At 49.6% G+C, this 23,773-nt stretch overlaps 1 protein-coding gene and 1 pseudogene across 1 annotated transcript in view; one reads left to right on the top strand and one right to left on the bottom strand.

The window, feature by feature from the left end:
- The window catches only part of Dync1h1 (dynein cytoplasmic 1 heavy chain 1), a 73,853-nt gene that overhangs the window by 9,285 nt on the left and 40,795 nt on the right, over positions 1–23,773 (top strand). Inside the window, exons 2-18 of the mRNA XM_004645405.2 lie at positions 3,518–3,605; positions 5,497–5,670; positions 5,942–6,197; positions 6,545–6,731; positions 7,205–7,476; positions 7,568–7,795; positions 9,075–10,151; positions 10,810–10,989; positions 12,212–12,361; positions 14,779–14,925; positions 16,871–17,011; positions 17,512–17,688; positions 17,813–17,923; positions 18,011–18,130; positions 18,675–18,914; positions 20,900–21,055; positions 21,156–21,269. Coding sequence (XP_004645462.1) covers positions 3,518–3,605; positions 5,497–5,670; positions 5,942–6,197; positions 6,545–6,731; positions 7,205–7,476; positions 7,568–7,795; positions 9,075–10,151; positions 10,810–10,989; positions 12,212–12,361; positions 14,779–14,925; positions 16,871–17,011; positions 17,512–17,688; positions 17,813–17,923; positions 18,011–18,130; positions 18,675–18,914; positions 20,900–21,055; positions 21,156–21,269 — 3,818 coding nt within the window. The remainder of the gene's footprint in view (positions 1–3,517; positions 3,606–5,496; positions 5,671–5,941; positions 6,198–6,544; positions 6,732–7,204; positions 7,477–7,567; positions 7,796–9,074; positions 10,152–10,809; positions 10,990–12,211; positions 12,362–14,778; positions 14,926–16,870; positions 17,012–17,511; positions 17,689–17,812; positions 17,924–18,010; positions 18,131–18,674; positions 18,915–20,899; positions 21,056–21,155; positions 21,270–23,773) is intronic.
- Positions 1,509–3,260, bottom strand: LOC111813798 (annotated as a pseudogene).

Genomic DNA, 23,773 nt, shown 5'->3' with positions numbered 1-23,773 from the left:
TAAGCTTGTTCTAAATAGGTGCTTTAGACCACTGAGCCATCGCACCAGCCCCTTAAATTGTTTTTTAAGGGAGGTTTATTTTTTGTTTTTGGTTCCAAGGACTGAACCCAGGGCTTCCAGCTTGCTAGGCAAGCATTCTACTGTGGAGCCAAATCCCCAGCCCCAAGATCCAATCATATTGCCTAAAACCAGGCACATAGCATGTCTGTACTCTGCAAAATGTAAGCACATGGGCAGAGAACAGAAAGCTGCTCCCCAGCTAAAACAGGTGTCACAGCGGTGGGAATGTGAGCTCTTTCCTCCCTCAATTGTATAAACTTTCCATAATCTTGTTTTCTTATTTACATAAAATGTCTTCAAAACAGCACTCAAGCAATATATAGAAAATAAATAAATGAAGAGACCGGGATTGGATCCCCGGCACCACATGGTAGCGGTACCCTGCGCCCACCTCAGTCCTCGTGGCGCTGTCTGCCCCAGCAGCCCCCATGAGGAGACAGTAGTGCTTTTCAGACAGCTGGGGAGACCGTGGCACACTAGAGTGTTCTGCCACCCACTCCTCCAGCTCCCCTTCCTAAAACTATACCACAGATGGCAGTTTAGAATTGTCTTCTCAACAGATGCAATAATATGTTGTAGTCTTCAGTGGGAATTTTGTTCTTTCACATAAAACAAGTAAAGCAGTAGCTTTGCACCGGTTCTCTACATGTAGATGTCAGGTTTTTTTAGTACCTTAAAAACCCACCCCCTCCTCCATTGCGAAGTTTTACCGCTCAAGAGTCCAAGCTCCGAGGAAGAGTGTTGATGACCCAGGGAAGCCTAGCCTGCACGCCTCAGAACTCCGTTCCAGGATTGACAGCTTTTACTGCCCTTTCCATTATAGTTTGGCTTCACCGTGCAGGTGAATCATGATTAACCCCTAAATCAGAAGTTTTGTTAATATTTCACACAGTAAACATTGCAAAGATGTTTTCCAGGATGGTGAGGCATCTTGTGGATGAGTACTTGATGTAGAACTTTGGAATTTCTTTCTTTCTTCTTCTTTTTTTTTTTTTTTTTTTGTGGAACCGGGGATTGAACTCAGGACCTTGAGCTTGCCAGGCAGGCCCTTGTGCCATTGAGCTATGCCCTGGCCCCAGAATTTTTTATTTAACTTTGCTTTTAGGGATTGAATTTAGGGCCTGGTGCATGTAGATATTTTCTTGTAGCACTGAGCTACCCCCAGCCCTTATTTTATATTTATTTATTGCAGAACTGGGGATTGAACTCAGGCCCTTGAGCTTGCCAGAGAAACGCTTGTTCCACTGAGCCATCTCCCCGGCTCTTTTTTTTTTTTTTTTTTTTTTTTTTTTTTTTTGCAGACAAGAATACCTTTTATTTTTAAGCCACACACAGTCAGCAGGTGGCCCCAACTATCCATGTTTCATTAAAATCACATAAAACCGAGGTACAAAAGACCACTGATTATTGCTCTAGAAAAATTGCGTGAAAAATTCAAACCCGCACAGGACCACGCTCTCAGAGTGGCAGCAAGCACTGCCCCATCCGTTCTATACGCAGCTTCCAATACTAGGATAGCATTTCTTTTTTTGATAACGGTAAGAACTTCCAAAAGCATGACTAGGCGAGTAAAATGTGCACCCTTATATATTTTGTATGCCAACTAGTAGAGTCCTAAAAAACTAGCATTTACAAAATACTTCGTAAAAATAGGTTTTAAAAGGTGTCCCAGAGGGACATAAAATCACCCCAACTTTTTGCGCCCATTTATTCTCCCTTGATATCTACAGATTCAGTTTTCTCTGCCTCCCGCGCCAGCCTCCTGCTTCTCTTCCCGCTTTCCCTTAGCTCCTGCGTTACTCTTCGGTCCAGGTTCTTTCTTGGTAGATGTTTTTCTCGGTTTAGGTTCAGGTTTCGGTGGAGCAGGTTTCGTGGACAGTCTGGCAGAGCGTCTCGGGCGTTCCTGTTTAGTTATTTGCCCTCTGTATTCTCTGAAGACTTCCTCTTCGGCCTAATGACTGGCCGGTCAGGGAAAATGAAGCGACCAGCTCGCACTGCGAGCCCTGGACGCTGCCTCACCGCCCCGCCGCCCCCCGCCCCGGCCCTCCGTCGCTCCCGCGTGGCGCCGCCCTGGAATTTCTTTTTTGTACTGGAATCGAACTCAGGGCCTTGAGCTTGCCAGGCAGGCCCTTGTGCCATTGAGCTATGCCCTGACCCCAGAATTTTTTATTTAACTTTGCTTTTAGGGATTGAATTTAGGGCCTGGTGCATGTAGATATTTTCTTGTAGCACTGAGCTACCCCCAGCCCTTATTTTATATTTATTTATTGCAGAACTGGGGATTGAACTCAGGCCCTTGTGCTTGCCAGGGAAGCGCTTACTCCACTGAGCCATCTCTGCGGCCCAAATAGTACTTTTTTTTTTGGCAGAACCAGGGATTGAACTCAGGCCCTTGCGCTTGCCAGGGAAGTGTTTATTCCACAACCATCTCCCCAGCCCCATCCCAGCTCTTATTTTAATTTCCAGTTTTGATTTTGAATTTAGAAATCTGACCCCATGCATCTTGAGGCTACCTTACTGTTACATCCCAATAAGGTATTTTTTGTTGTTTGACACTGGAGATTGAACCCAGGGGCTTTGCACTCAGCTGCACCCCTAGCCTATTTTATTTTTTACTTTAAGATAGAGTCTTACTATGTTGCCCAGGTTAGGCTTGAGCTTCCTGTCTCCTGGGAGACTCAGCCTCCACAATGCTAGGACTGGGGATGCCCTCGACAGCAGCAGTGGGTGCGTGCTTCGGGACCTGGCCTAGGAGTCAGCCTGGAGAGTGCTCCCCTGCGTGCTTTGCAGCCAGGTCTGGGCACTTGCCTTCTGTCCTGGAAAATGGAGGTTGTAGCAGTCGCACCCGCTTCGTCCAGACTCACTGGGCCTGTGTTGGCAGCTGGGTGCGGTGGGATTCCCGGCGATGAGGCTTTGAGGCCACACTAGGAAAGTGAGGCGGGCAGAGGCCAGCAGCCGCCAGTGTTCTTATACCTGCCTGTGTCCCCTTCCTCATACTTCCTGTCCCTGTGGGGGGTATGCAGAGGAGGAGCAAGTGAGTGACATGCATGTGAGGCAGGGGGGTGGGTGGGAGCGTACATGTCTCCTGGTCTGCTGGGCGGGGTTCTGGCGTGTCAGTGGGACGATCGCAACTTATTTACTGATTTAGGTGCTGAGGTGCAACCTGGGGCTCACACATTCACTCTCTCACGGAGGTGCATCGCCAGCCCCTTTTAAAATCTCATTTTGAGACCAGGTCTTACCAAGGTGCCTGGGCTGGCCTTGAACTTGTGACCCTCCCCCTCAGCCCTCCCAAGTACCTTGGATTAAAGATGCGTCCCACCCACTATGTTTGGGACCCAGGAGTTTAAATGTGAGGTTGGGGCCCCGGTGACAGTAACCGTTCTCTACGTACTTGGTAAATAAGAAATTGGAAAAGTTGATATGAATTTGATATAATATTTATTGTGATTTGTAGAGGATGTTGGTGATGAAGGAGAAGAGGAAAAAGAATTCATTTCCTATAACATCAACATAGACATTCATTATGGGGTTAAGTCCAACAGGTGAGTAGTATGAATGTACCGTGGTGCCGTGGTGTGAGCTATCTCTTGTCTCCAGTTATACATTTGTGAGTGTAAATGAATGTAAATCTTTTTTTTTTTTTTTTTTTTTTTTTTTTCGGAACTGGGGATTGAAGTCAGACACTTGCGCTTGCCAGGGAAGCGCTTATTCCACTGAGCCATCTCCCCAGCCCCCATGAATGTAAATCTTGACTGACTAAGCTGAGTATGGTGGTGCCTGCCTGTAATCCCAGCATTCAGGAGGCTGAGATAGGAAGAGCGCTGTGAGTTCAAGGCCTAAACTACATAAGGAGAACCTGTCTCAAACCTTAATTGACTGAGATAAGCCCTTTCTCCTTTTTTTAAAAAAATAATTTTATTGAGTAACAAATAGTAATGAGACAGTTTCAAAACCGATCAGTAGGACAGTTTCAATAATAAATACGTTGCACACTGTTGTCTCAGCCCTTTTCCTTTTGGTACTGGAAATTGAACTGAGGATCCTGTGCTTGCCAGGCAGGCGCTGTGCTACTGAGACATATCCCTGGCCCCTAAATAAGCACATTTTAAAAAATATTTAGAAGAGTTTTTCTTTGTAAATTCAGCATTTAGTGTTAATTTCATATTTTCAAATTAAGAACATTTCCAAGTTAACTTTTTTGTTTATTTTTTTGAGACAGGGTCTCACTGTGTAGTCCCCGCTGGCCTTGAATTCACTATGTAGCTTGGGCTGGCCTCAGACTCACATGGATCCTCCTGCCTCAGCCTCTTGAGTACTGGGATTACATCCACGCACCACCGTGCTTGGCCCCAAGTTATTATTAACGATAAAACGTTGTCAGTGGTCATATCACAGCATCCATCTAATGTTTGAGCTCTAATAAATTTAATGTCTCTAACAGTACTCAGGTTACATCTTTTTTTATGTGTAAAGACCCAGGGCCTTGCACATGCTGGGCAAAGGCTACACCACTGAACCACACTGTGATTTTTCATTGTTACAACTAATAAACATTGCTGTGCTCAGGTCTGGCTCATTTTAAAGCAGACCTCTGCAGTAGCACACAGCGCATGCAAGTTTGTGATGGGCATTACCAGCTGTCCCACTTTCCACAGAGATTGTATTAATTTATGCTTCAGTACACAAATTTAAATGTGTGGATGTTATAGTTATTCCGTGTTTCTTCTCAAAAGCATTTCTTACATATTTTGAGTAAGTTCGGAGCTACTCAAGAGTTGCATGAGTCGTAGAGAGAATTCTCAGATAGCTGGCAGCCCTCGCACCTCCTGGGCTAGGGTCTGGCTCAGGGCCGGACTGGAGCGTGGCGGGGTGAGCCTGGAAGAGGAGGTTCAGGCCTGAAGAGGGGGAGCCCCGATTCCACTCAACTGGTGAGCATCTTCGTTTATTGAAAGGAAAATATAACTTAATACAGAAAATGTTGCACATTAGTGTCATATTTAAGTAGCTGCACCTGAATCTGCTTCATAGCTTGCAGTTCCTATGGCCGGGAATGGCCTTCCAGTGACCAGAATCCTGGATCCTAATGCAGGGCAGCAGTGCATCTCACTGTTAGAAAAGCAACAGTGTAGCCTAGTATTTGTGTACGTTTTAAGGTAAACATTCAAAGAAAGTTTGAATTTTATGTAACACAAAGACTGCCGTCACCAGGGCAGATTAGGAGTGGGAGCCTTCGGTCCAGTGTAACACAAAGACTGCCGTCACCAGGGCAGATTAGGAGTGGGAGCCTTCGGTCCAGTGTAACACAAAGACTGCCGTCACCAGGGCAGATTAGGAGTGGGAGCCTTCGGTCCAGTGTAACACAAAGACTGCCGTCACCAGGGCAGATTAGGAGTGGGAGCCTTCGGTCCAGTGTCTCCTGCTGCTTTCTCTTAGCTTGGCATTCATCAAACGGACACCCGTGATTGACGCGGACAAGCCAGTGTCGTCCCAGCTCCGAGTCCTCACCCTCAGTGAAGACTCACCGTACGAGACGCTGCACTCCTTCATCAGCAATGCGGTGGCGCCCTTTTTTAAGTCCTACATCAGAGAATCTGGCAAGGCAGACAGGTAAAAACCATTTTTTTCTTCTGGGGTGTCTGAGTGGTCACAAAACAGTGTGGAATTTAATATAAAATTCAGGAGCTGGGGCTCTCCACGGCAGTCATAAGATGCACGGTGTTACTGCTTGGCAGGCCCGCGTTGGTAGGCTGGTGGTGGCAGACCTCTGGCCGTGCGCTGCAGCGGGCTGTCTGCGTCATCAAAAGCTCTGAAGGTTCGCCACCGCTGGAATAGGAGGGCACTGGAGCCGTCCTGTTGAGCTCATTTTATATCCTTGTAGGGATGGTGACAAAATGGCTCCTTCTGTTGAGAAAAAGATCGCAGAACTGGAGATGGGCCTCCTTCACTTGCAGCAGAATATTGAAATCCCAGAAATCAGCCTGCCGATCCATCCCATTATCACAAATGTGGCCAAGCAGTGCTATGAACGTGGCGAGAAGCCTAAAGTCACAGATTTTGGAGATAAAGTTGAAGACCCGACTTTTCTCAACCAGTTACAGTCTGGAGTTAACCGATGGATCCGTGAAATCCAGAAAGTAAGATTAGCACAATGTTGCATGTAGTTGTGTAAACTGTGTTCCTCTTAAGGAATTGGAACAGTGACTCCAGAGTTTGCCAGTGAGACAGCTGGTGTGGGCCCTGAGAGGTCCTGCCGGGCCCTGGCCTGCCCAGTCCACCAGTTGAGGGGTGGCCAGGCGCACTTGGGAACTGGTGCAATGTTGCTGCCTGCTCTCGGTGGTCTGGTACCTTTGACCAAATCGAAGCGCTTCTAATTGATAGGGACGGTCTCCCCCAGGATATGCAGATTCATTGGTAATGCACCTCTTTAATGATACTTGTCTGTTGCATGATGAATACTTCTGGATGTACTTTATCTCCAAAGGTGACCAAACTTGACCGGGATCCTGCCTCAGGAACTGCCTTACAGGAAATCAGCTTTTGGCTGAACTTGGAACGTGCATTATACCGCATCCAGGAGAAGCGGGAGAGCCCAGAAGTTCTCCTGACACTGGATATCTTGAAACATGGCAAGCGCTTCCATGCCACTGTCAGCTTCGACACTGACACAGGTGAAAGCCAGGGCTCTGAAGTGATTGTTCAGTTTTTGTTGTCATGTAGCTTTGGTTTTCCTGGTGTTCTGGTTTCACTATGTAATTTAAGCTGGCCTTATACCCACTACGTAGCCTAACCTGGCTTTTAACTCACAGAGGTTTTCATTCCTCAGCCTCCCAAGTACTGGAATTTGAGGTATGCCACCACACCTCAGCATCTTAGTTCTCTGAGCTGTGAGTTGATCTTACTCTTAACAAAAGTGGGACCACATCAGGGTTAGCCTCTTACTAGTCTTTCCTTTTTTTTTTTTTTTGCAGTACTGGGGATTGAACTTAGGACCTTGGGCTTGCCAGGCAGGCGCTTATTCTACTGAGCTGTCTTCCCCAGGCCCCTCTTACTGTTCTTTCTGTAGTATCACAAACAATTGCTTCATTAGCTTAGGTTTTATTGTTTGCTGTAAGTGCTGTTAACTGTTTCTTCATCCATCTAGGTCTCAAACAGGCTTTGGAGACAGTGAACGACTACAACCCTCTGATGAAAGATTTCCCTCTGAATGACCTGCTCTCTGCCACTGAGCTGGACAAGATACGGCAGGCACTTGTTGCAATTTTCACCCATTTGCGAAAGATCCGAAACACAAAATACCCCATCCAGAGGGCTCTGCGTCTGGTGGAGGCCATTTCCCGAGACCTGAGTTCTCAGTTGCTCAAAGTGCTGGGCACTAGGAAGCTCATGCATGTCGCTTATGAGGAATTTGAGAAAGTAAGTTTTGGTGTGTTAGCAAACCAGTCTCAAGGTAATGAGATGAACGTACACTTTAATAACAAGCTACTGTTCCTAAACCGTGTCCTAGGTTATGGTGGCTTGCTTCGAAGTTTTTCAGACTTGGGATGATGAGTATGAGAAACTTCAGGTGCTGTTGAGAGACATTGTCAAAAGGAAGAGGGAAGAAAACCTGAAGATGGTGTGGCGGATCAACCCTGCCCACCGGAAGCTGCAGGCTCGCCTTGACCAGATGAGGAAGTTCAGGCGCCAGCACGAGCAGCTCCGAGCGGTGATCGTCAGGGTCCTGAGGCCCCAGGTCTGCCTGCACTCTGAAGCTTCATGCCCGCGTTGTTAGAGCGCCCCCTTTTGTTGTTACCCGTTTAGCACTCGGTGCTGCTTTTTCCTTCGTGCTGCTCTTGTTTGGATCCTGTCATCTTTCATTTCTAGTAACTCGGCATTATATTGTTCCACTCCAGTCACCTGGTGTGAGCCCAAGAGCCAGACGGGGTTTTAAGTTCCAACTTCACTGTTTACTAGTGTGACATAAATTCATTATTTAAACTCTTCTGAGTCTTCATTTATAAAATGTGAATAAATATGTCTACCTGAGATTTATTAAAAGAATTCAGGGGCCGGGGAGATGGCTCAGTAGGATAAGCGCTTGACTGGCAAACGCTAGGATCTGAGTTCAATCCCCAGTTCTGCCAAAAAATAAAAATAAAAGAATTCATACCAATGGGAGAATTTTTATACCCATATATTGTACTCTGAGTAACTACTTTAAAAACAATAATTTGCAATTCTCCTATCTCCTTTATGAAATTTTGTTGTACCTTTTTTCCATAAAAAAAGAATTCAGGCCAGGCATGGTGGCACACACCTGTAATACCAGCACTCGGGAGGCTGAGGCAGGAGGATCACTGACAGTTTGAGACCAGCCTGGGTCACATAGTGAGCTCAAGGCCTACCTGAGCTACATAGCAAGACTGTCTCAAAAAGGCATATCCCCACAAAAAAAGAGAAAGAATTCAGTGACTCCTTCTCTCTGTACGTGTTTTTCCCCCCTCCTTCCTCCAAATTAATTTTCTTCAGTTCTTTTCTTGCTTTAAAAAAACAATATTTGAGGGCTAAAAATATATGCTTAGTGGTAGAGTATTTGCCTAGCATGTGGGAGATCCTGGGAATGGTCCTTATAGTGGGTAAAAAATAATACCCTACAAAAAGCGCCTTTGTCAGCCAGGTGTGGCGGCACTTGCTGTCATCTCAGTGCTTGGGGAGGCTAAAGCAAGAGGATTGAAGGTTTGAACCCAGCCCTGGGCAACACAGGTACTTAGTGAGACCCTGCCTCAAAAAAAAAAAAAAGGACTGAAGATACAGTTAGTGTGAATACTGTTTGATCCCCAGATTTCCCCCTCAAAAAAAACCCAACTCTATCAGCAAATCTTTGCAGTACAGAGTTAAACTATACAGTGTTTCTTGCTTTGAGTTATGTTTACAAAATGTTTGACCAGCAGTTCAAAAGCCTGTGTTGCTGACTGGTAATTTTGCATGGTATGAACCACGAGATGAAGCTCTCTGGTGAACATGTCTTTTAGGTCACAGCAGTCGCACAGCAGAACCAAGGAGAGGTGCCTGAGCCCCAGGACATGAAAGTGGCCGAGGTCCTGTTCGACGCTGCGGACGCAAATGCCATTGAGGAGGTGAACCTGGCCTACGAGAACGTCAAGGAAGTGGATGGGCTCGACGTCTCCAAGGAGGGCACCGAGGCTTGGGAGGCTGCGATGAAGAGATACGATGAGCGCATCGACCGGGTGGAGACGAGGATCACCGCCCGCCTGCGCGACCAGCTGGGCACAGCCAAGAATGCCAACGAGATGTTCCGGATCTTCTCCAGGTTCAACGCCCTGTTTGTCAGGCCGCACATCCGCGGGGCCATCCGGGAGTACCAGACGCAGCTGATCCAGCGCGTGAAGGATGACATCGAGTCCCTCCACGACAAGTTCAAGGTCCAGTACCCGCAGAGCCAGGCGTGCAAGATGAGCCACGTGCGCGACCTGCCGCCGGTGTCTGGCTCCATCATCTGGGCAAAGCAGATTGACCGGCAGCTCACCGCCTACATGAAGCGCGTGGAGGATGTGCTGGGCAAGGGCTGGGAGAACCACGTGGAGGGGCAGAAGCTGAAGCAGGATGGGGACAGCTTCCGCATGAAGCTCAATACCCAGGAGATCTTCGACGACTGGGCCCGGAAGGTGCAGCAGCGCAACCTTGGCGTCTCGGGCCGCATCTTCACCATTGAGAGCGCGCGTGTGCGGGGCCGCACTGGAAATGTCCTCAAGCTCAAAGTCAACTTCCTTCCTGAGATCATCACACTGTCCAAGGAAGTCCGGAACCTCAAGTGGCTTGGCTTCCGGGTGCCTCTGGCCATCGTGAACAAGGCTCATCAAGCCAACCAGCTCTACCCGTTCGCCATCTCACTGATTGAGAGTGTGCGGACCTACGAGCGGACCTGCGAGAAGGTAGAAGAGCGCAACACCATCTCACTCCTGGTGGCCGGCCTGAAGAAGGAGGTGCAGGCGCTGATTGCGGAGGGCATCGCCCTGGTGTGGGAGTCCTACAAGTTGGACCCGTATGTGCAGCGCCTGGCAGAGACAGTCTTCAACTTCCAGGAGAAGGTGCCTCAGCCTGACCCTCACATGCCCCCAAGTGAATAGATGGTGGGAGCTCAGGTGGCTGCCAAGGAGGAGCCAAGAGGGGAGTGAGATGAGAGAGACAGGGGATGGCTATAGGGAGCCCAGAGCAGCACCCCGTGCTTAGAACCAGCAAAAGGGACAGGGAGGCTCCCTGGCTGTGCAGATTGGACAGCACCAGCTTGGGAGTGCAGGCTGACATTTTCCCAGGATGCATGCAGCTTCCTTCGCTCCAGCTCAGCTCTACCCTACAAACCCATCCAATCTTGTAGCATGCTGGGCCCCCTCTGGGGCACAGCAAGGGCAGGGAACTTCTGGCCACACCCTTCCCTCCTCACCCCAGCAGCCAGCCTTGGCTGCACTCAAGAATCTCTGCCTTAAGCCTTCGTTCATGAACTGGGAAGACTATGAAGGAAGCATTGTGTGATACACACCAGTTACTCCAGCAGTCTGGGAGCCTGAGGCAGGAGGTTCACAAGTTTGAGCCAAGTCCAACAACTTAGCAGGACCCTGTCTCAAATGTTTTAAAAATGACACAGGGAGGGGCTAAGGATATAGCCCAGTGCGAAGTCTCTGGGTTCAGTCCTCGGTACTACAGGAAGAGTGAGGGGCTGTTTGAAATGTTACATATGTCTTCGTTTAGGTGGACGATCTGCTGATTATCGAAGAGAAAATAGACCTGGAAGTGCGCTCCTTAGAAACGTGCATGTATGACCACAAGACCTTCTCTGAGATTCTGAACAGGGTCCAGAAGGCAGTAGACGACCTGAATCTACACTCCTACTCCAACTTGCCCATCTGGGTCAACAAGCTCGACATGGAGGTGAGGGCAGCTGTTGAGACAGGAGTGGGCCCTGCTCATACACACACCAGGCTGTCACCAGGGCATTTTCCCTTAGAAACGGTGATGGTCTGACTAGACAACGTGCCTATAATCCCTACTACTCAGGAAACTGAGGCAGGACGATTGCAAATGTGAGGACAACCTGGGTGATTCAGCAAGGCACTGTCAAAAGTAAAAAAAATTGTAATGGTCCACTCTCCCAGACAGTCCCCCACCATCCGTACCACTTCTGAGCTGGGCACAGGCAGCCACGGAGGAGGAGAGTCCCTTTGTTTGCAGGACGTGAAACAGTCTCTTATGTGCCTTTTTCTCTTTTGATACAGATTCTCTATAGAGAATGTACAAAGCAGCGCTGAATTACATAATACTTCGGTTGTGCTAGGTATTAAAGCCAGGGGCTCAGCATGCTGAGCCACATTCTGCTGCCATGCCATCCCCAAACCCTGGCTCCTCTGTCCTCGCCCTCCAGGTGCCCATCTTTCCCTGACAACCCCAAGCCCTGTGTGGAAACAGCCTCCCAGCAGCATGGCATCTCTCAGGAGGGAGGTGTGGCAGACTGCCCTGAGCCCATGTGACCCCGCATTTCTGGGCGGAGCACTCTAGGGGTAGAGTGTTGGCAGCGGGGGTGGCAGGTTGCAGTTGTATCTAGTCAGTGCCCACTGTGGTCCCCTTTTTCTCCTCAGACATGGACACATCAGAGCAGTGTGTCCACACCAAGGACACTGTTGGAGAGAAAGGGAGTCCTGCTGCCCTGAGCCCACAGAGGGCCTGAGATTCCCTGGTTTTTGGCACCATGACCTATCCCATACTCCTGAGATGGTCACGTGTCCCGAGGCAGACTGCTTGTTCACCGGGCTTCACATCTTGTGTCTAGGAGACTTGTTAAGAGAATGGTATCACACCATTCAGATTACCACTCGTCAGGTTTCATTTCAAGAACACCAGTAGATTTTCTTCTACACTGCCCAAGACCTCACCTCCATCTGTACATTATCTTGGTGTCTTGTCACTAGCAAGTCTGAGGACAAGTGACTCAGTTGCCCAGAGAGGGAGACCACGATCTGGCCGAATAGTGGTCCAAGCTGGAAATGGCTCAGCAAGGAGGCTGAGGGTCGGGGGTCACACTTGCCACCTCCCACCTTTGTGTGCTCACTATGGCTGGCTTCAAAAGACACAGTTCTCTTAACTGTTTTCTCCATAGATTGAAAGGATTCTGGGCGTGCGTCTGCAAGCTGGCCTGAGAGCGTGGACCCAGGTCCTCCTTGGACATGCTGAAGACAAAGCCGAAGTGGACATGGACACAGATGCCCCGCAAGTCAGCCACAAGCCTGGCGGGGAGCCAAAGATCAAGGTGAGTGTTTCCTGGGATACCCCATTTGCAGGCCAGTGGAAACAGCTTCCCCAAGACATGCCCGTGAGGGCTGGGGCCATAGCTCAGAGTGGGCGCATTGCTTTAGATATGTCACCTTCCACCTGAGAAGCCTGACAGATGCCACCTTACCAGGCAGGAGGTCAGCATGATGCCATGGTGGGGTCGTGGGCACTGGAGTGAGAGGGTCTTTCTCTGACTCCCTCAGCTGCGTTTTAATCATGACAACCATGTCATACAGACGCAGACTGAAGGGCAGGCTGCAAATAGATGACCAGTACTCAAGAGTGTGTCAGGGTGAGTATGAAGGAGCCATGGAATGTGACAGCTGAGTGTCAGGGAATGTGTGGATTCAGCCTGGACCCCGACTGGAGTCTGCTAGGTTTCCATCTGCCCTAGTTACTGTTCTCTCAGTGCTGGGGCAAGTACCTGACACCCAGAATTAAGGAAGGAAAGGTATATTATGTTCACAGTTAGTGGAGGCTTCAGTACGCACTTGGCTGGCTGCAAGTTGGAGTAGCACATGGCAGGGCAACCGTTCGTGGCAGTGGAAAACAGTGCCGAGCAAAAGCAAAAGGGAGGAGCAGCGGCAGCAGTGGCAGAGGCAAGCCCTCTCCTCTGTTGCCCTCAGGCTGTCCGCCCCAGGGCGGGTGGAGCGCTCACACCCATAATCCCATCCTTGGCTCATGAATTAATCACAGACTCTGGAACCATGCCCCAGTGACCGCGTGAAGCTGGGGGGACAGCTACACACAAACCATAACACCATCCTATGCTAAGTATGTTGGTAATAGCAGAGCAGGCTGGTGAAGAGCATTTGGAGCGCTGTACTCTTTGCAACCCTCATATAAGTCATAGAGCATTTTATTCTTTTTCTTTCCTTTTTTTTGTCTTTGTAAAATGCAGTTGAGGCTGGCCTTGAACTCACAGTGATCCTCCTCTCTCAGCCTTCTGAGCCACTGGCATTAACAGGTGTGCACCACCATGCTGAGCCAAGTCCTAAGCAATTTCTTTCTTTTTTTTTTTTTTTTTTTTGTATTTTAGGGAAAGGTCTACAGGTTGTTCAGGGTCTTGCTACTAGATGGAACTCCATCCACCTGTTTACAGCCTCCCAAGAGCTGGGATTACAGGCACGTGCCACCATGCCATCTCAGTTGCCCTCTCAGCATGCCCTGGGGGCGGGGCCTGCATTGCAGGCCTAGGGATCAAACCCCCCGCCCCTGCACCTGCTTGCAGTTGCTGTAATCTGCTGAGCTATTTGCCAGCCCTCCTAAACAATTTCAGAAGCAGTCATAAATATGAAATAAGCCAAGAGTTGTGGCATGTGCCTCTAACCCTAACTCGGAAGCTTCAGGCAGGAGCATCTCGGGTTTGCGGCCAGCCCGGGCTACACAGTAAGATCCTGTCTCAAACACAGAATGAACTTGAGAGAAGGACCAGTACTGGGAAAAATAGCTCTGCGTATTAGCAAACGTGTGAGGGTACCTTCAGTGACGGCGTGCAGCGTGTGTCGGGTCTCCAACGAGTCTGCAGCACTGTGGCCATGCCACCCAAGGTCCCACGAGACCTGCAGGGAGGGACCCTGATCTGGGAGAACCAGTTGGCTTTTCTTCCCTTACATTAAACTTCATTTTTTCTTTTTTTTCCTCCCAGTACTTAAATTTTTTTGCTTTGTAGTGCACATGTTCGTTCCTGTAATGGTTAACACTGAGTCCCAGAGAAGCAGTGCCTGTGTCTGGGTGGGCATGGTGCTCTGCTGCGGGTGCCAGCTGGTCACAGGTGGGGCTCGGTTGGGCAGAGCAAGGTCGTGTTGCGTGTAGCCCACAGCCAGTGCTGCCTGCAGCCCCTGCCAGTGGTAGTGGTTGCTCAGGGTTGTCCCCTGCGGAGAGGTCACATCCATGAGTCAGGTGGCACTTTACTGAGACCAGGGATGGATCAGCACCCAAGGGACCCAGGAGGACCCAAGAAGAGGAGCAGCACCTGCCCTCAGCTTCTTGTGATCTTGGTGAAGGGACACAAATCACAATACCAAACTCCACAGCACAGTGTCCGAAAAACAGTCCGACTCTGGTTCAGGCAGAATGCGTGGTAATTTGAAGAGAGAAGAGGTTGATTCTAGACTGAAGTGGGGAAATAGCCAGGGAGATAGCTCAGCGATCTAAGCACCTGCCTGGCAAGCACGAGGACCCCAGTTCAATCCCCAGTACTACATGCTGTGCCAGCCCCACACCGAGCCAGCCACCGGAACCAGGTGCAGTGGCGCACACCTGTAATTCCAGTGCTGAGCAGGCTGAAACAGAAGGATCACTATGAGTCTGAGCTGCATAACGAGGCCCTGTACCAAATAAATAAAAATGTAAAGACTCCAGACCATTGGAATCGAACCTTTTCTGTTCCAGAATGTAGTTCATGAGCTGAGAATAACCAACCAGGTGATCTACTTGAACCCACCCATCGAGGAGTGCAGGTACAAGCTGTACCAGGAGATGTTTGCCTGGAAGATGGTCGTCCTGTCCCTGCCCAGAATCCAGAGCCAGAGGTACCAGGTGAGTCTGGGCCCAGAGCATATGCCCTGACCAGGCTGGCCGGCTCTGTGGTGTGCCACCTCTCTAGGGCCTCAGGGACAGGCACCCAGCTCCAGGCTTGGCCTCACAAGGGGAGCTGCTGGAGGCTGCATGTGACCGTGGGCAGCTTGACCTCAGTGCTGCTGCTTAATTTTGCTACTCCCATCTTTCCCCTTTTATGAGAGAAGTTTCAAATGGACACAGACATCAAGTCTTGAGTGTTGATTACCAACATGTGGCCAGTGTTACTGTGTGTATCTTTCCTGCCTCCCACCACCAGGTCATTAGGTAAAAGGTGGCACACTGAGGGGCTAGGGAGATGGCTCAGTAGAATAAGTGCTTGCGTGGCAAGTGCAAGATTCTGAGTTCAGTCCCCGGTTCTGCAAAAAGAAAAGATGGCACACTGAGCTTAGTGTACTGCTAGAACCAAGGGCTGGCGAGCGCAGAAGACCACGCAGTCCCTGGCCTGGCTGGGCTCCCAATAATGGACTGGACTGCGGTTCCACACGGAAGGGTCCCAGCTGCTTTCAGCCTCTGCCTCCCCCCTTGCTCCCCGTCCCCTCCGACCTCCTACCACAACACATGGCACGCACACACCCCTTGCTCAGCCTTTATTCCTACCGGCCCATGGTCAGCACTTCTCTTCTGCTTTCCACCCTCTGGTGTCCTTTTGTGTCCCCCGGCACTTGAGGTGGTCTCATGGGTCTGCAGCTTGGGACCCACCGACATGCTGTTAGCCTGGCCTGTGTCTGGCTGGCATGGTTCGTGGGCCCCGCTTCCTGTGGTGGCCCTGTCCTGCACTTGTCTCTTCAGCCCCTCCAGTGTACTCTCCCCTACAGTGTCTGCCATCCTTCTGCCCTCTCAGGCTGAATCTGTCCTGTCACCCACTGCCCCGCCTAGTGTGGCATCATCCTTAACGCCCCTCCTGCTTGTCTTCGCTGATCCCACCCGGAGTCTGTTTGCAGTTCACGTTGATCCTAAACTGTTCCTCTCCAGGCCCAGCCAGCACACATGCCAGGCCACTCACGGGTGCCATGCCCTATGCTGCTGTGCTCTCCGACCTCAGCTCTGCTCCTTCCCTAGTCCCCAACACCAGTGGACTCTGCCCGGCCTCCACGTTGTCAGGGTGCTCCTCCCCCCACTCTTGTCTCTGCTCACTTGCTTCCCTATTGAGGCCTTTTCTGGCTTCTTGATGTAAAATACAACCAAGACCGGGGCATGACTCCATGGTGGAGTGCTTGCCCCACATGCATGAGCCCAGGGTTCAATGTCTAGCACTGTAGAGACAAGGAAGGGCCAAAACCAGCACAGAACCTGCCCTGCCTTCCCTGCTCTTCCTGCTCCCTGCTACCCACTCAGTTGTAGACTCCTCAACCATCGCTCCTCTCAGGGGCTGTAGATTCGTGTGAGCCTGGTTCGTGGTCGGGCCCTTGTACGTGGCTGCGTGTCTGGCGGTTGGCAGGTGCTCGTGCAGGTAAAGCATGAGCGGCTTCATAGGCTGAGCCGGTTTTTATCTGCTGTTCGTAGTGTTGCTTTTTTCCAGGTTGTGCTTAATCTCATTCCTTTGCTGGTTTTAAGTGAAGTATTAGCAGGCTTTCTGTTGATGTTAATGTCTCTGGTGAGGGTTTAGATCAGTGTTATCCCTCAGTTGTCATTTGATAATGGTTTCTTTTGATTAAGTAAAAGGTGGCTGCTGGGGCTGGTGAGATGGCTCAGTGGTCTAAAGCACCTACTTAGAACAAGCTTAGGGGACCACAGTTCAATCCCCCAGCACCACATGCCAGCCAGCCCCGCCCCCTGGTGGGCTGAGCTGGCCACACACACACACACACACACACACACAAATAAATAAAAATAATTTTTAAAAAGGTGGCTGCGATTTGCATTCTGATCCACCCTCTGGCTCACCTCCTGCTTCGGTTGTCAGGTGGGTGTGCATTACGAGTTGACTGAAGAGGAGAAGTTTTACCGGAACGCACTCACCCGGATGCCCGACGGGCCTGCCGCCTTGGAGGAGTCGTACTCCGCGGTCATGGGCATCGTGACTGAGGTGGAGCAGTACGTGAAGGTACGCGCTCCAGTGCCCACATGCGCAGCCACATGGCTGCTTCCGCCACTGACAGGCAGGACCTCAGGGAGAGCTGACGCTGAATGCTGTGGCCCACGGGCAAGCGTGAACAGTGGGACAGAGTTTCTGGAGTGTTAACTGTGATTTTCAAGAAAAGCTGAATTTTATTTTTTGATAGGAAAATTCTGAGAATTTAAAGTGAGCATTCAAGTGATGATCAGGGCCGGGGAGATGGCTCAGTGGAGTAAGTGCTTCCCTGGCAAGCCCAAGGGCCTGAGTGCAAGCCCCAGTTCCATAAAAAAACAAAAAGGGCTGGGGAGATGGCTCAGTGGAATAAGCACTTCCTTGGCAAGTGCAAAGGCCTGAGTTCAATCCCTGGTTCCACAAAAAAAAAAAAAAAACCCAGAACTCAAGTGATGATGAGAACCTGCCCTTCTCAGTGGCTGAAGTCTGCAGAGGGAGGCGTCGAGCGGTAGCACCTGTGTTTTCTGCATTTGCAGGTTTGGCTGCAGTACCAGTGTCTGTGGGACATGCAAGCTGAAAACATCTACAACAGGCTTGGGGAGGATCTCAACAAGTGGCAGGCTCTGCTGGTCCAGATCCGGAAGGCCAGGGGAACTTTCGACAACGCAGAGACCAAGAAGGAGTTTGGCCCAGTTGTTATCGATTATGGCAAGGTGAGCTGGGCTTTGCTGGCTATGTGAGCGTGCTTAAAAGCAGTGTTCCTGTGGACTGAGATTCAGTGGAAGTGCAAGGGCGCGGCAGGAGGCCTGACAGCCTGCTGCCTTGTCACCCCTGCAGGTTCAGTCTAAGGTGAACTTGAAGTACGACTCCTGGCACAAGGAGGTTCTCAGCAAGTTTGGGCAGATGCTGGGGTCAAACATGACAGAGTTCCACTCCCAGATCTCAAAGGTGAGGGGGTAGGGTCCTGCCAGAGCACCGGCGGGGCGGGGCGGGCACGGGCCTGGGCCTGTGGTAGGACACACCCTTTCCCCCCAGTCCCGCCAAGAGCTGGAGCAGCATTCTGTGGACACGGCCAGCACCTCTGATGCTGTGACCTTCATTACCTACGTGCAGTCTTTGAAGCGGAAGATCAAACAATTTGAGAAGCAAGTTGAGGTGAGCCCTATGAAAGTTTGCCTGTGTGCTCAGGCTGGGCCTCTAGTGCACTGCAAGTTTACACTACTGTGTTGAGGCTTTGAGGCATTCTGATTCTGCCCTCAGGAGCCCGTTCCTGACATGCCAGGGTGCCCTGCTGTTCTGGGAGGTGCAGGGCGAGACTAGCACCTGGCGTCCACAGTGGGAATGCTCAGCAGGTAGTTCCAAGACCGTTTACGAGCTGCCATTTCAGGGGATAAGCGGTCTCGATTAACTTCCACTGTGCCAACCGACTCATGAGCCTGATGCTCCTTCGTACAGTTCAGAATGAAGGGGAGGTGCAGCTGCACACCCTCCGCCCTCCCTCACGTCTCGCTGTGGGTGCTCAGTAAGTGCAGCACCTGCTGGCACAGTGGCCTCCGCCTTGACACCTTGGTGGTCAGCTGGGGAGGAGCTAACATACCCATCTTTTGTACTCTGTAGCCATAGAGTGCTTTCTCTTTTAGTTGATGATAGTTTTATTTGTTTTAGAAGAAAAATTGAATTTATCTTTTAACTCTCAAAGCTCTACCGCAATGGCCAGCGCCTTCTGGAAAAGCAGAGGTTCCAGTTCCCGCCCTCCTGGCTGTACATCGACAACATTGAGGGAGAGTGGGGGGCCTTCAATGACATCATGCGGCGGAAGGACTCTGCCATCCAGCAGCAGGTGGCGAACCTGCAGATGAAAATTGTTCAGGAGGACCGTGCTGTGGAGAGCCGAACCATCGACCTGCTCACAGACTGGGAGAAGACCAAACCTGTCACGGTGCGCCGGGCAGCGGTGCCTTGCTGTGCCTTAGCTTCCCAGTGCTGAACACTATTTTTACCTTGGCCATTAAAAAAGCCATGTGTGGTGCCAAGGAGATAGCTCAGTGGCATAAATGCCTGCCTCGCAAGGGCAAGGTCCTGAGTTGGATCCCTGCTACCAAAAAAAAAAAAAAAAGCAGTGTGTACAGTTAGGTGTTGTCTGCGTATGCCACGTGCACCTCTGTATCCCTGGCTACCTGGAAGCCTAAGGTAGAATAGCTTGAGACCAGCCAGGGCCACATAGCGGGTTCCTCAATAAAAAGGCTGCAGCACTAGGGAGGCTGTAAACAGGAGAATCACTGTGAGTCTGAACTAATAGTGAGACCCTGAACACCCTGTAGACCCTTCCCTAAAATGTGGGGGAAAAAAAGCTACAGGTGCTGCAGGTGGTAGTGCTAGGGATGTGGCTCATTTGGTGGAAGGGTTTGTTTGTTTGTTTGTTTGTTTGAGGCTCAAAGTGCCTTTAGGGCATTTCTGGTTTGCAGTGACTCTCTGGGTTGGAACCCCGGAAGCTTGAGCTTGAGGGCTTTGTTTAAGCAGGCACTTAAACAACTGAGCTACTGGGCAGGTCCCCGGATATGGCTCATTTGCAGAAGCCTTGCCTAGTGTGCACAAGGCCATGGGTTAGATCGCCAGCACCATTGAACGTTTTTTCAAAAGCAGTACTTAATTTATAATTCCAGCACTCAAGAAGCTGGAGCAGGAGAGCTGCAGTTTCCAGGCCAGCCTACGTAGTAAGGTCCTGTCTCAGAAAAGCAAAAGACTGCAGTGTGGTGCTAGTGATTATGAAAGCCAGTGTAAGCGTCTTTTCATCCAGAACAGAAATCACGAGAATCAGAAGTGATTCTGAGGGGCCAAGAAATGGCTCAGTAGAATAAGCCCTTGCCTGGCAAGTGTGAGGTCCTGAGTTCAATCCACGGTTCCGCAAAAAAAGAAGTGATCGTAAGGATTAAAGTTGTTTTGCCTTCCAGCTGTGCTCTTCCTTAGGCATTTGATTTCGGTGAACGCGTGCCATGTCAAGTTTTGTTATGACCCTGACACAGTCACAAAGTTCTGTCCCCAGAGCCTGTCACACATGCTTCTGTCCATCAAGCCGGAGTCAAGTGCGATTATCTTCCTCTCGAGCTGTTGTGGGCAGTGAGGATACTGCTCTGTAAAGGACAGCCCTGTGCGTGGATTAGGCACCTCGGGCAGCAGAGGAACAAGTGTCTGAGTCAGATGGTAGCGGTGTCGCTGATAGGGAGAAGGCAGGTGCTGGCTGGGCAGAGGAGGGTGCCTTGTGTGCCCACAGGTTCACTGGGCTTCATTTTGGTTGGATTGTTGCTGGGGACTTTTTTCTGGGATTTTCTGAGACAGGGTCTCGCTGTATAGTTCATGCTGGCCTTGAACTCACTGCATAGCCCACGGTGGTCTTGAACTCGCAGCAGCCATCCTGTGTCAGCCTCCCAGTTGCTGAGAATGGTCACTGTTTTGAGTATAATGTATCTGCTCTCCCTAACTAATTTCAACATTGCTGGATTACAAATATGCCAGTAGGCAAGAGTTCTGTCACTGAATACTCAGTCTCTATCGTGACCTCAGTCCAGGACATGTGACAGTTAAAGCTTTAGGTGGAGTTTTGCTTTGGTAGGAAACAGAATCTTTACAATCGTTCTTAGAAGTTACTATAGTGAGAATGCAAGTGCAGAGTCATGCTGCAGTGGAAACCACAACTGTGGCTCGGTGGAGTGGCGAGGAGTGTGGGCAGGCTGTGCCCCAGCTGAGCCTAGCCATGTGCCGGGTCCCTGCACCCTTCCCCTTTCTAGGCAGTGGTGAGACAAGGGCCAAACTGATCATGTGCTGTGTGCAGTGCTGCATGAAGCTCGTCATGGTGGGGAGCACGTGCCTGTGCGGGCTGTTCGGGGATCCCTAGTCCCCTCAATTCTGCATTGTACCTGTTTGCAGGGCAATCTGCGGCCGGAGGAGGCACTGCAGGCTCTGACCATCTACGAGGGCAAATTTGGCCGGCTGAAGGATGACAGGGAGAAGTGCGCCAAGGCCAAGGAGGCGCTGGAGCTCACGGACACAGGGCTGCTCAGCGGCAGCGAGGAGCGCGTCCAGGTAGGGGTGCGGGAGCGCCAGGTGTCCATGGTGCCACCTGCCGCTGGCCGGGCTGGCCCAGGCCCGCTGAAGTGTAACTGCTCTGTGCGCTCACTCGCAGGTGGCCTTGGAGGAGTTACAGGACCTCAAGGGCGTTTGGTCGGAGCTCTCGAAGGTCTGGGAGCAGCTCGATCAGATGAAGGAGCAGCCCTGGGTTTCGGTGCAGCCTCGCAAGGTTGGTCTCCTCATCCGAGGGACGCTTGGGGTCATGTCTGGTTAGCGCTCGCAGGCCACACTGAGCCGCTCAGCACACGCTGGGACTGTGTGTGAGTTCACAGGCATCACGTAATGGCCTGCGTGTCACTGACATTTATCTGGGCTAATAGTAAATTCACTTTTTAAAAAATGTCTTTTGCGTTATTTAAAACTTAATTTTATTGGTGCATTTTAGATGTACATAGTGAACATTCATAATAGGGAATTTGTACCTGTACATGGTAGAGCTTCCTTTTTTATTCCCCTCTTCTCCCTTCAACAGCTTTTCCCTGCCTTATTTATAAAAGCTTTGTTTCCATTTTTCCTTCTGTTCTCTTTTATTTTTCTTGTCCTTTTCTCCCCTCTCCCCTCCTTTCTAATTCTTGTTCTCATCTTCCCATTTCCCAATATCTGTTATGAATGATTTTTTTTTTTTTTTTTTGCTGGCTCAGGCTGCCTTAAGGGTGGGGCTGGTAATGCAGGTAGAGGTGGGGATCGAACCGCAGGTATCCAGTGCCTGACAGCACTTGCATGAGCAAGTGCTTCAACAGCTGAGCTAACCAGCAGGCCCCACGAATATCTGTTATGCATGTTGGTTTTTACTTATGCTTTCATTTTCTCACACCAGAGTAACAATGCAGTGTTTACAGGGGTGCCTGACGTACTTCACTTAAGAGCACACACTCCTGGTGCATCCACTAACAGCAGGGTCTCAAGCTTATCTTCATGGTGTGCTAGTACTCCATTGGAAAAGAAGAAATCTGTGTCCATTCATCAGTTGAACATTTGGGCTGCGTGGAGATGTAGCTATTGCCAACTGTGTCGCTATAAACGTGGGTGTGCATCTCTAGCTGTGGTACAACACTTTGAGTTCTTTGAGGAAGATACCAATAAGGGGACTAGCTGGCTGGGATAGAACCTCTACTTAGAGTGTTTTGAGGAATCTCCATACTGATTTCCACAGTGGTTGCATCAGTCTGCCCTCCCACCAGCAATGGAGAAGGCTTCTTTTCCCCCCAAGAACCTCCCAGCATTTGTTGTTGGTTGATTTCTCGATGATAGACATTCTTTCTGGTGTGAGAAATCTCAGGGTTGTTTTATTTGCATCCTTCAAAGGACCAGTGATGTTAAGCATTTTTTTCAAATATTTATTTGCCATTTCTACCTGAGAAGTATCTATTCTTTTTTTTCTTTTCTTTTTTTTGGGGGGGACCAGGGATTGACCTCAGAACCTTGCACTTGCCAGGCAGGCGCTGATGCTGCTAAGCTATATACCCAGGCCCTATTCATTTTATTTTTGTTTGTTTTTTGTTACCAGGGATCAAACTTAGGACTTTGCATTTGCCAGGCAGGCACTTAAGCCTTTGAGCTATCTCTGTGGCCCTTGTCTGTTCATTTTGGATGCCCATTTTTAGGTTGAATCTTTAAATTTGGGGAGTCTGAATTTTTTTTTTGTTTCCTTGTTTCGTTTTTTAGATCTTTATACGTTTTAGATATTAGTCACTTGTTTGAGGAACAGCTCACAAAATTTTTTCTTACGTGTGTTGTCTCTTCACTCTATTGGTGATTTCTTTTGGTATGCAAAAGCTTTTTAATAAGATGAGACTCTAGTTGTTGGTTCTTTGTGGTATTTCCTGTGTGATTGGTCTTTTGTTCATGAATTCTTCTTTGGGTTCTTTTTTTTCCCCCTTACTATGATGTTTTCCAGAATCATCCACAAATGACTGAATATCCTTTTTAAACTTATGCTGCTGCTGCTGCTTCTGCTGCTTCTTTTTCTTCCTCTTCCTCTTCCTCCTCTTCCTCCTCCTCCCCCTCCTCCATACTGGGTCTTTTGTTTTAAGGAAGAAAAAACACAAAATAGTGGTTAATACGTTGTGTATTATATTTAAATTAGTTACTTAGAGTACTAGATATGTGAATTTAATTGTCCAAACAATATTAGCACAAATCTTTTCAATGAACTAAGAGAAATTAGTATAACTATTAATCATATATATATATTTTTTCTTTTGTTTTCTTTTCTCTTCCTTTTTTTTCATTCCCCAATCTCAATTTCTGTTTCCTTTATGTTTTGTATGTTTTGGATTTTTTTTTTTTTGGAGTACTGGGAATTGAACTCAGGACCCTGCACTTGCCAGGCAAGTGCTTATTCTACTGAGTTATCTCCCTGGCCCCACATTTTGGATCTTATAAAGTCTTTTTTTTAGATGGGGTCTTGCTGTGTAGTTTAGGCTGAGCTTGAACTCACTATGGAGCCCAAGGCAATTCTCCTCTTGTGTCGGTGTCCCAGCGCAGGGATTACAGGCATGCACCACCATACCCAGTACAGTTTTTGCCTACGCCAAGGTCTTTTGGAGCTCAACAGCCATCCTTGGCCACGACAAGGCTTGGAGATAAATGCTACATGCTGGGGGCCTGACCCTAGCTCAGTTGTTTAAGTGGCTGCTTCCACGAAGCTGTCAGCCTCAGGTGGCTGCAGTT

This window comes from Octodon degus, unplaced genomic scaffold (genome assembly GCF_000260255.1).
Source record: "Octodon degus isolate 3935 unplaced genomic scaffold, OctDeg1.0 scaffold00226, whole genome shotgun sequence".
In the NCBI taxonomy this organism is placed as follows: Eukaryota; Metazoa; Chordata; class Mammalia; order Rodentia; family Octodontidae; genus Octodon; species Octodon degus.
The sequence above is the reverse complement of the archived record's forward strand: the minus strand, read 5'-3'. Positions and strand labels throughout refer to the sequence as shown.